This window comes from Orbicella franksi, chromosome 7 (assembly GCF_964199315.1).
Source record: "Orbicella franksi chromosome 7, jaOrbFran1.1, whole genome shotgun sequence".
NCBI lineage: Eukaryota > Metazoa > Cnidaria > Anthozoa > Scleractinia > Merulinidae > Orbicella > Orbicella franksi.
In genome coordinates, this window is record NC_138151.1 from 31,468,931 (window position 1) to 31,481,023 (window position 12,093).

Here is a 12,093-nt window from a genome sequence, read left to right on the forward strand (position 1 = left end):
GCAAACTTACAGTTCTTGCAGGCTGAATAAGTCTGAAAATAGTACTTCTGGTAGCACTTCTATTTCATTATCTCTGATATCACTAGACACAACAAAGAAAATTGTTTACTATAAGGGTATATGTAGTAGAAAGAAAAAATTGCTTTTTTTGTATCACTCCTAATACTGGTGGAAGAGGGTTGGGCAGGAAAAAGCTACCCTGGTAACCTGATAATTAGTCTAGTAGTCAAGGCAAAGTAAAGGCAAATTGGGTACGTAGAAAACTAGGCGAAAAGCACCTTTTTTTTCTCTACGTTGAAACTTTCTGAGGACCATCAACAAATAAAAACATTGGTACGGTACAAACCCAAAAAATTACCTTGGTTTTGTTTAAACTTTAGGTAAAAAATTAAGTTTCTGTATCTTCGATAATAGGCAGAAAAACATTAATAGCTAAGATTTAAATGCCACTTCATGTCAAAAATCACATTTCAACAGGCTCCTCAATAAAATGTTTTTCTTTTTTAAACTTTACTCGAGACGCCCATTTCTCCGCTGTTTTTGTCATTTCGCCCAAAGACCCCTAGACAGGAGCCTGTTGACAGACTTTGACAAAAGCAGCCTTGTTATTTGCCACTTACAGGTATTTAAGCGCAGTCATGTGACGGAAGGCTTCTTTAGGCAAATATCTCATCTTCATCCCCTTTATGGTGCTAATTCAGTAGGACATACACAATATTGCTATATGAACATCAATGACACTTGGAATAGTTTAAGGATGTGTATCAGTTGGGTCTCTTAGGGTTTTTCTCTCATGAGCAGAATTTTATTGGCGGCAAAACACATTTAGACGGTACTACGCATGCGCAGACCATTATTTGTAGGCAGTTATTTGCAGGTCACGTGGTGGGCTCCCAACAAATGAAAAGTAGGAAACAATGCATCGGATGATAATTATTATCATAGGTAGTAAAATTATTATTGACTAATAAAATATGATTTAGATAATTTCATCCAATTAAAGTTGCCTGAAATTAAAGGCTTATTTAAGAGAGTGTTTCTTTGTTCAGAACTCGTTTACCTCAGAGTTTGAACAAAATGTTCTTGAGGCTAACACTTTTTAATATCTTTTATCCGTCTCTTGATGCCCTGACATCCAGAGTGTATTTACCAGTAATTATAAGAAATCTATAACTTTTATCTGCCCTCAAAAAATTAAAAGAAAAATATAAGAAAAGTAGACGAGCCTTTTGAGAAAGAAAATCCAAATGGGTCGTAAAATCACGGTTGGTGTACAATGTACTTACAGAGTTGTAGCCGTCGATGGAAGACAGTTTAAGATATCAACTGATGAATCTGACCCATCACACCAAAATTCATTTTCAACTTGATTGTCCATTGTTTTACCATGGCTAGAACACAGATTTCCGCAATCTAAATATAAATGAAGGAATTAATCACTATTATATTATTTATTTGATGAAGGGGAAAAGAGTTTCATAACAAAACCAGGGGTTATCATTGCAGCTACTACAGCAAACTACATCTTACCCACAATAGTAACTGATAGGTCTCTGGAGTCGGTACCAGCTTCATTACTTGCCACACACGAGTAGATTCCAGTTTCATTTAATGCAGTCATTACCAAGCCAGTCCCATTAGCCAAGGACGTGGAGTTCTTAAAGATGGATATGTTGATAGGTGGGGATCCTTCCGCAAAACACCAAACTAAGTGACCTGGCGCTGCTCGCACAACTGGGTCTGCGATCAATATTTTCGGTTTATCTGCATATGCAAACAGTAATGTGTAAAGAGAGCAAACCCAGGTTTATTAGACTATTTAAGACATTCGTGATGTAAAAAAATAACACTGCGTCATAATAATAGTAGCTTTTATTTATTTCTTGATGCTTAGCTCGCACTTAAGGTTACCGTATACTTGGTGTCTCACGTCCAAGCGATGTAGCGCGTCTGGTCTAGACATAAATACCTAAAGCCTATATCAAATTATAGCTTATAGGGCTTGTTATCAAATTATACCAGGATTTTGAAATAAAATAAATGGTCGAATTTTTCACGACCTCTAAATGCGCGCATACCAATCACCTTTAGAAAGCTGCGAGTCAAAGCGAATTTTGTTTTTCGCAATATAATTTGTTCCTCAGTTTCCGGACGCAAAACGCACAAAAAAAGCCTGTGTGCGTTTCGCAATATTCAATTTCAGTGAAAAGTTATAGCACATTTTTGTAATAGGATTAAACAAATGTGGAGTGATCGTACAAAAGTTTTTCTGGGAGAAAAAATATTTGGAAATATAAAATTCGGAGACACATGTTTTGTTGTTTGTATGTTTACCTAGCTACAGTCCAAGTTTGTATAGGTAATCATACGGTTTCGAGTTCAATTTGGAATTAATTTGCACGAGTGAGTTTTTCAAAAAGCTGAAATTGCACGAGCCGCTTCGGCGAGTGTAATTTCAGCTTTTTGAAAAACTCACAAGTGCAAATTAACTCCAAATTGAACGAGAAAAACCGTATGATTACTTATTAATAATATAAACATGAAAAAATTCGCGCGGAGGAAGTGCCGGAAGATCTTTCTTGGAGCCATTTTTTCTTATTTGAGAAAACTTTTTTCAAAGTTTCAACACAAAATTTTCGTCATCATTTTACCTGATATCATTTTCTTAGAAAAATTCCTATTATCTTTCAGTCAATCATAATCCAGAATTTTGATGTGTGATTTGCACTGGTGTTACACTTTTTGCACTGATGTTACACTTTTTGCACTGGTGTTACACTTGAACTGCACTGCTCTTAGCCAATCAGAATCGAGTAATTTTTTCATGTGTATTATTAGACCGCAAACAAATAAATCCCCTTTGACTTGAAACTTTTAAAAGATGATTCGGACATTAAGGGGTTGTGAAAAATTCGACAATTCACTTTATTTCAAAACTCTTTGCACAGTTTGATAGCCATTTCAATCTAATATGTCCATCTAATATGTCCACAACATTAATTTCACCTGGAGCCTTTTTTAAAAGACTCTATGTTGGGTTTGCTGCATAGTTCAATGTTACCTTTTTCCAAAGGTTCGGACCTGATTATCTAATACTATGTTTCCATATTGTACGTAATTAAAGAGAGAATAAATAAATTGCAGTGGTTCCCTGTATAATGGAGGTTTCACTTGATGCTATTAAAAAGAAAAAAGGAAAACTTTCGAGCAACCCTCTTCATACTGATTTTAATTTACTTTAAATAGCTATCAAATTACCAAAAACTTACCTTTAGCTGTGCCAAACGTGTAAACACCCTTAAAGTTGTTAAGGGTAAACCGGTATAGTTTTATTAGCCTCACCAACATAAAACGGCCACTTGACTGTACGATGAAAGGTCGCCTTACTCCGGTAAAAACCCCTAATAAGGTGTTGTTTTTGTAGAGTCCATCATAGATGTGGATCCGATTCTGTCCAAACAATTTTAAATCAGATAGCTGAAACGTCGCAAATTTTAATCTGATGTTGTGGTACAGAGGTGCTGTGATGACCCAGCTGGCATTCGTACAGTCCTCAGATGATTCGGAACTGATGAACTCGCCAGAGCCTTGTACGTCAAAGTCACATGTCACAGAAAAGACATCTATAAGAGTAGATGCTTCAATGTTAGATAATTATAAACAAGGGCATGTAAGATGAAGAACAGATTTTTGTAAAGAAAAAAGCCCTTAAAGGTAGTAGCATTCAGTGAACTCTTACAGTTTTGATCAGGTTATATAAATGTTCAACTCAAGTATGCAATAATGCTCATACATTAGCCATTGATAACGAACCAACAAAGATGCCTTGAAAGAAAAACACTTAGAACCATTTTATCTCACTGAGTGTGTAGATACCAAAACTGCATAATTGGCTAATCAGCTGCAAAATATTTTGATTGCAAAAAGAAAGAAGGAAAGATATATACCATTCGGTTTCCACACCAATATTGCAAATAAAGCGGGAACTGTATAAAGCCAACTTTGCATCCTTAATTCGGTGGAACAACTGCAATGATAATTGTAATAATAATAGCGATTTTAATAATAATGGTATCTATGACAAAATTCTCGATCGTGATTGGTTCTCCGCGCGCCTTTTTTTCACGTAATCGGCGCGCGATCACGTGTGTGTAGGTATCCAATTAAAGCTTTTTGTAATTGGATACCTGCAATTGGATACCCACGTGATTCGCATGTCAATTACGCGCGCTTTAATAGCTTTCTTCGCAATGTTTCCTCGAGTTTTCAAAACTTACTGACTTTTTCGCTCAAAAGAATATATCAAAAGATATTTTTAATTCCGAAGTTTGTACTAAATACGACTAATTAGTGATTGGAACTCGTGTCGTACAATTTAGGGAGTAATGGTGGTCGTAATGTGCTGAAGGTACCATCAATAGCTGTGTGAATTTTCAATAATAATAATAATAATAATAATAATAATAACCCAAACCCTTTCACCTAGCATTTCCAGAAATTATCCAAGTGTAGAAATCTTGAAATAGAAATCAAAAGAGAGAGGCAGATAAAAGCGCAACAATCCTAGTGCTCCTAGGCGCTATAGGGGAAATTAACAAAGGTTCATAGAAGTTCATCAGTGAAATATATGTATCAGGAAACGTAAATCTCTACGAAATTCAAAACCCAGCACCGTTGGGAGCTGCGCACGTTCTCCGGAAAGTTCTAGCCATCAAGTGATAACAAGGACAGGTTTACGGTCTGAGCCCCACCCTTGAGGAAGAAATACCCATCATGAAGTAAACACCTCTGGTAATACTAATAATCAAACTATACATAGCGCAACTTTCCATGTAATGATTTCGTGATCGTTACATTATGATAAGACTAATCAAAATTAGAAGGCATAAACTTTCAATGGTTTCTAAAAACAGTAAAACAGAAAAGTAAAGGGGCTCAAGAAGGCTGTAATAAAACGTGAGCTGCGACACGACCAGAACAAGGAATGTCTCTTTGGGAAAAATGAGCTACTGCCATAACGAAAAGATTAAATAACCTTGAATTTAAATTGAATTCAATTTACCACTTGCCAAATATTCCCTGTTTACAGTATAACACAATTCATATATTTGAAAACAACTTTATATTTTGTTATTATTAAAAGAGTTAGCATCAAATATCGCGACAGTTGAGATTTTTCTGCCGTAGTAAATTATCTGCTCTGACAAATTAAATTGAAGACCACTTGGCTGATTGAAGTATCACTGAATTCATATATTTGAAGTCAAAGTTATATGTAATTATTATTGATAATTATTAACAAAAGATAATTAGCTGCGAGCCAGTTTTTCCTACAAATTGAAATGAGACCACCCCACAGTTTGCCTTATAGCCATATTCATATATTTGACGGTAATTATGTTTTAAAACACAGCGCATACGCCGGTTCTACCTAATTCCTATTGAGCAATCATGGTAAAAATCTTTATTTTTCAAGGCCAAGCGTAAATCCATGACGTGTGCAGTTTCATTTTAGCCGCAGAGTTTCGCTGCGAGTTTGTTTTGTTGAAATTTCGGCAATGTGAACAACATTCTGAAAGATCCAAACCTTATCGTACTAGCCTTTGACTATTACGAAGCTAAGATGCTTACTAAAACTGAAGCATACTGACTTTGTTTGTCTACATATCCATTGAGCATTTTGACTTTGTTTGCCTACATTTTCATTAATTCAAGAATGCGAATTTATTATTGACAATTTTAGAAATTAAAACAGATGAAGCGTTTTCGTTCAACTGGTGCTCAACTGATTGTGGCGTGTTTTTAACCATGCAATGTGGTTCTTTGTTTTCCTTCACCGTGCATTATAAAAACTTTGTATTCATTCACAAAAAGGTATGTTTTAGAGCCCAAGTAGTTATCGCTATGTTGTAAAATAATTAATTCATACTCTCAGCTGTGCAATATCGATTTATGGATGCAGAGCGCTCAAGAAACTAAATTTGTTCTCTTATGCCTCTCGTGCCCTCCAAAATCCCCGCGTGCATCCATAACTCGACATACACACGCTAAGCATGACCCAATTCTTTAGTTTCAATTAAGATTATTCCCAAAAATTAAACTGAAGATTATCCATTCCCCGATTATAAATTTTTTGGTAAATTTTTATTTTCAATCCATTGACTTGCAACGGTTGCCTAAAATGTTCATAGCAAAGATGTCATTTTTGTTTTTTAATTATCAACGGGAAAAGACACTCATCAAGTTATTTTACTTCTGTTCCTTGTACAAAGCTCGTGCTTTCTAGAAGAACGTCAAACAGAAAAATCTGGTAATAGCATAGCGCGTCAAATAAGAATAAGCTTGTATACAAAAAAAAAATAGTCCGCTGCCAAACGTTCCTTTGATTTTTCAATGTTTAATTGACTTGGAATATTAAACCAAAATTGCCAGTCAAGAAGTAACCATCCGAGCACTGGGCAAAATGGAAGGTTAAAAGGGGCTAAGCGGCAAACAATAATTGATTTTAAGGAGAGGATAAGTTAAGTTAAGTCAGATAATAATAATAATATAAACTGAATCAGTAAAGAAGTATAGTTTGTCACTCAACCTACCTAGTCTACAGAAGAGTTAGTTCCTAGTGAGTGGTCTTTGTGTATATGGAGAACAACCACACTGCAGAATTATTTTCATTTTGTTCAAGTAGAAGAATGAAATATAATTCTCAAACTCATTAATAATTCATCAAGGTTAAACAAAGGAAATCATGACCATGACAGTGTTTGGATATCTGATCTTAATTAGCATAGATTTTTACGATTTTATTTCTCCTTTTTCTCCTTAGTTTTAGTTTCGATTGAGGAGATATGAAACACTCCAGACAGTGGCACTGAAGGCTCGTATTTTGTAACAAAAGACAAAATGTCTTTGCTAGTTTTATTTTCTTGCTTAAGCACTAGAGACTTTTTCGTGAATTTAATTTCGGATAGCACTTTTTCTATCTATCTTTGCTTTTCTTTCACATAAGAGTACACGTTAGACCTCAATCCGAAAATTCCACAATTAATATTCCAGCGCATTGATCTTTCAAATGACATTTACTGTTTTTTCGTTTCCTCCAAAGTAGAATTTAGAATTTCTGTCATAATCTGAGTTATCTCGTAGTTTCTTATTGTTAATTGCGAAACTTCATAAACATCATGAGTTTCAAAATTACCTACTTATTAACCGAGAGTGAGGTCTTTGCGGGAAAATCTCAAACCGAGACCGTAAAGACCGAACGTTCGAGATTAATAATTAGTTTATTATATGACTTTTTGCTTGGTTTTTGCAGGCCCGTAATCGGCCCGTGGGCATTACGGGAGAATAATGCCCTTGTATGAGCTAATCAGATCGCGCGTTATATCGGCTACAAACACAAGTCATATAATAAGTTTCAATTCTTTCATTTTGTTTATAACAACCATATCATTAAATAGATTTGAAGATTTAATAGTAGGTTTTGCAGTCTCTTTAAAGTTAGGTTCTTGTTAGTAACTAATTTTATAGAGCAACGTTTATACAAATTTTCAATAGTTTTTGTTCAAATATTTATCATTACTTAAAAAAACCTTTCTCAAATGGATTTTTTTTGCATTAGTCTTTAAGATCAGTATTTCTTTTTAACCCAGCTGACTGTAAAAAAAAAATATTTATTCCATGCCAACAATGACGCTTATGTCAGTTCCATTCAAATAAACTAAACTGTCTTCATCGTCTGTAAAATGAAATGTAACTGCATTTATATTTTTATTATTTAGTTTGTGCCAAATTCATAAAACGCGCGATTGCTTCCCGGTGATTTTCCGAAGCATGCTGAAATATCCCGAGCTAGCACTACAATAACAATAAAATACACGTCTTAAACATAAACAAGACTTACAGCATAGTGATTTTCAACCTGCGCTCACCCCTTACCATTGGCGTGTCTGCGTTAACGCGAGATGAGTGAAAGTGTGACATATATTTTGTTGTTATTGTAGTGCTAGCTCGACAAATTTTAGCACGCCTCGGGAAAGTCGCCGGAAGGCAATCGCGCGTTTTATGAATTCATGATATACAGAAATGTACAAAAGCATGGTGATTTGAGACAAAAGAAAGTTTTAATGAAGACAACAAACAATATGAGTGAAAATCAACGCAACATTTTGTTGAGTTGACGCTGAAAGTTAGCAGCCTTAAAATGCTTCAATTTACCTGAAACTCCGGTGCTACGTTGAATATGGATTAATCTCATTGAGGGCCAGGTCTAAAAAAAATTCATCGGGTAGTTTTTAATTTCCGCCCAATTTAAGAGGCGCCCTCTGCAAAAATTCCAGAAACTTTCTCAGATGAATAGTCTAGACAAGTGATTTACAAAAATATAACTTTCAGTTCAATTCGATTCGTATTTTAGCGCTGGGGCCACCATCTTGGTTTTGCCCCTCTGAGAAGGCTTTCAGCGGCCATTTTAGGGCACATTTTAATAATTTGCCATACAAAGAAAACGATATAAATCCGGATAAAAACCCTTTAATCGAGACAAGCAAATGTTTGTTGTTACACTGAGAGGCTGTTTTGGCAATTTGATCATCATCTGTTTTTTTTACAGAATTTTAAATTTCTTCCCTTTCGGACTACTCATTCGTGCGTGAATCCTCTTCACAAATTTAAGGAGACTGTCCATTGAGATAAGTCTATATGCTTCGACAGGCGCCAGATCATCTTCAACACTTTCATTCGAGGAACTTTCATCGTCGTTTGGCTGTATTTTCCGTTTGGAAGCAGATTCTGCGGGGGGCGGAATTTGCTCGCTGACAACATCGTCTTCACCAACAAAGGTGACTTCTACAGCTCGCGTTTCTTTCCTCCTCTTCTGCGCTACCTCCTGTTTCTGGGTTCCCCTAAAACCTTTCTTTCTCTTTCACGCACTATTCCTTAAAACAGACTGTTTTTTCCCAACGTTTGGTATGATTTACGGACAAGAACACCTGTCAACAAGATGGACGCTCACGCTCGATCTGTGAAGACTGAGTGCTTTGTAACCGGGCTTCGTATTAGTGGAAATTTAAAATCCAGGGATGTGGGGCTGGACTCAAGGTCTGAGGATCAAGTAGAATGAGTTGTTGTACAATTTTGGAGAAATGAAACGTGCCAAAACGATTGGATTACCTGTGGTTGCCATGGCAACCAAAAACAAATAATGTACTAGCCTTCAAAAGCGGCTGTTTTTTTAGCGGCGCATGAATAATTAAGCGTAAAATACATATATAATCTGAAACTAGATGGGTTCTAGTAATATTAAAGAGGGGGAAAAGGGTGAAATTTTCAAGCGTAATGCCCCCTTAAAGGCTGATTTTTTTAAAGTCATTTTCATTATTTTCATTTTTAAAACATTTTATTATTACTTTTTTGTGAATAGGGCCAAAATCCTTAGGCCCCTATCATCACTGTGGTAACAAGATATCAGGATACTATCTAGAGACTCTTTAATTAACCTATAATGCTAATAAAAACTCGAATATTGTCGCAGGCTAGCGAAAGCTCGGTCAGTCAAAAATAATCATTTTGACATGATCAAACTTTGAAACGGAATAAGGAAACGAAAGCCAAAAAAAAAAGGAAACGAAGTGCATTAAAAAGGTTAATATAACTTCGATATACGTGTTATTTAAACTTTCGAACGCAAAGAAAAATTTGCAAACGGTGCTTAAAGAACGTAACGGTACGAATAAATGTTTTTGCAGCGAGCCAGAATGTATGTCCACTAACATCGAGCCAGTGGTGGCACCTGCTGAATAGCATACTTTTTTTTTCATATTTCGTCCAGAGATGGCCTACTCTACTCTTAGAGAAGTAGTGGGATTTACGTTATGGCCTACATGTAGTGTAAAAACACGCAAAATGTGAGTGACTCATACCTTCGCTTCCATAAACTTCGATCTGTTCAATCCGCGTCACAGAAGTCTCCGTGTCTGGAAAGCCAAGACCTACAAAGCAAGGACCTAGCATGCGCCATCGATATTATTTCGTATAAATTATTCAATTTGACAATGTCTAGTGACGGTAATAATAGAATTAACCTGCAGCGAATTGAACAATGCAACCAAGTCATCAAATGTTAAGAAAACTATCTTAAATGCCAGTCGCCAAAAGCTGTTACGGGTTTAAACCTTATCACAGCTTAGGAAGTCATGGTGACGGGTAAGCAACACGCGCCAGAATTACAATTTGTTTTTAGGACAACCTTCAACCAGTGTTCTTTGTGCGTCTCTGTTGTGAGGGGGACAATGGGGGGTTCTAAATACCGCAATACCACAAAAAAATTCGGCGAGTACCGCAATACCGCAAAAAGATCCCTAACTACTGCAGTACTTCAATACCGAATGGAAACGTGATGTTATACTGAAAGCATGTTAACGTTTAGAGCAAACAAAACGGAAATAACAGTTAAGAATTTGCTAATTATCGTTAGGACAGGTAATTTTCGATTTAGACAAAATAAGTAACATCCATTGACATGGTTGGTTAATAATTAACAAAAAATAACAAACCCTTCTACGATTGCGACACAAGGAATTGCAGTTTACCGTTACCATGAGTCGGGAATGTCCAATCGGAAACTGGAAAAGGCTCGGAAAACTTTGGAGGACTAGAAGGATCATTTTTAATACCGTCCAAAATGCTAAAAAACCGTATCCCGCAGGTTCGGAGAATACCGTAATACCACAGTTCGAAATTAAAATTACCGAAATACCGCAAGAAAAATTGTCCAATACCGCAATACCGCAAACCCCAATGCCCCCCTCTGTTGTTGATATCATTTGAGAAATCGCCGCATGGGTTGATATGTCTCAGTTACACAATGATTAATACATGCGTCTGGGAGCCTGCATCGAAATATTTAAAAGAAAGCAACGAGTCTTCGTCATTAAATGAGTGAGAGCTTTTAGAGAACGTACGTTGCTCTGATGGGTCAAACACGTTACTAAATAAAATTCATGTACAACGTGATCACGGTCGGACACGGCAGTATTAAAGTTTGCTCACTGTTTGCCGCTTTTATTCTCGTGCAGTTTTAGACTTCGACTTGGGATAATTCCAAACTTCCGGCCGGGTGCTGCTCTGCAGGATGTCCTGCAGACATCTAGTAAATGATAGATGCATCTCCTTGTCTTGATGCTTTCAGTGAATTCAATGAAATTCAGTGAATCTTTACGATGTGAATGTTAAACATCCAAGACCGAAACAGTTTCCCTTCAACGTTCCCTTCACTGTCATGGAGAACGAACGAAGCATTAAAGATTGACTTAAAACCTATACCTTACTACAGGAAATTAACGATACACCTGCATTTTAATTTACGTCGATGTTAATTTAAATCGCACTGTTTTACATCATTGTTGTTCTACAGCACCTTTATTTCAATAACAAAACCTCATTTGCTCATAGTTCCATTAATTAATGCCTCGGAGTCACTATTTGGCAGTTCTTCTATAAGAATTGAGTTCAAAATGTCGTTCGATCGTCTTCCCAAAAGGATAGGCTGCTTCAGCCTTTCTTCTTAAAATTTCCATGGCCCGTTATTTTCGGGAAAATTTCGCGTTAATTTAATGTATGTAAACCTAACTTTTGGAAAATTCGCGTTAATTTTGTGGAACGTAACATAATTTTTCTTCGCTTTGTCAACGGGCATCGTTAATTAAGCAATAGCACCACAAGTTTCTACTTGGGATGTTGGAAGAACACTCGAGGAATTCGTAAATCACTCGCCTGCGACTCGTGATTTACGAATTCTTCTCGTGTTCTTCCAACATCCCGCGTGGTTTATCAGCCCATAAACCATAGAAACTTGTGGTCTATTGCTTTTATGTAATAATTCAGAAGACACGCGAAATTTCCATGAGTTTACTGGCACAATAAACCATAGCTGATTGACCAATCAGAGCGCGCGCATTGATTTGATTATTATATAATTTCCTAAATTCGTATCTATAACGAAATTCTCGATCGACATTGGTTCTCCGGGTGCCTATTTGCCACGTAATCGGCGCGCGATCACGTGGGTGTCCAATTGCAGATATTCAATTTAAACTT

General features: G+C 36.3%; 1 protein-coding gene across 1 annotated transcript; it reads right to left on the reverse strand.

Moving 5' to 3' along the window:
* Positions 1-6: 6 nt before the first annotated feature.
* Positions 7-3,520, reverse strand: LOC145492185 (uncharacterized). The gene is made up of 5 exons (XM_081471526.1): positions 3,270-3,520; positions 1,531-1,764; positions 1,287-1,413; positions 621-692; positions 7-82 (listed from the first exon to the last, which is right to left on the reverse strand). The coding sequence occupies exons 1-5, from the start codon at positions 3,346-3,348 to the stop codon at positions 7-9; spliced, it is 588 nt and encodes a 195-aa protein (XP_081327652.1). The 5' UTR covers positions 3,349-3,520.
* Between the last annotated feature and the right edge of the window lie 8,573 nt (positions 3,521-12,093).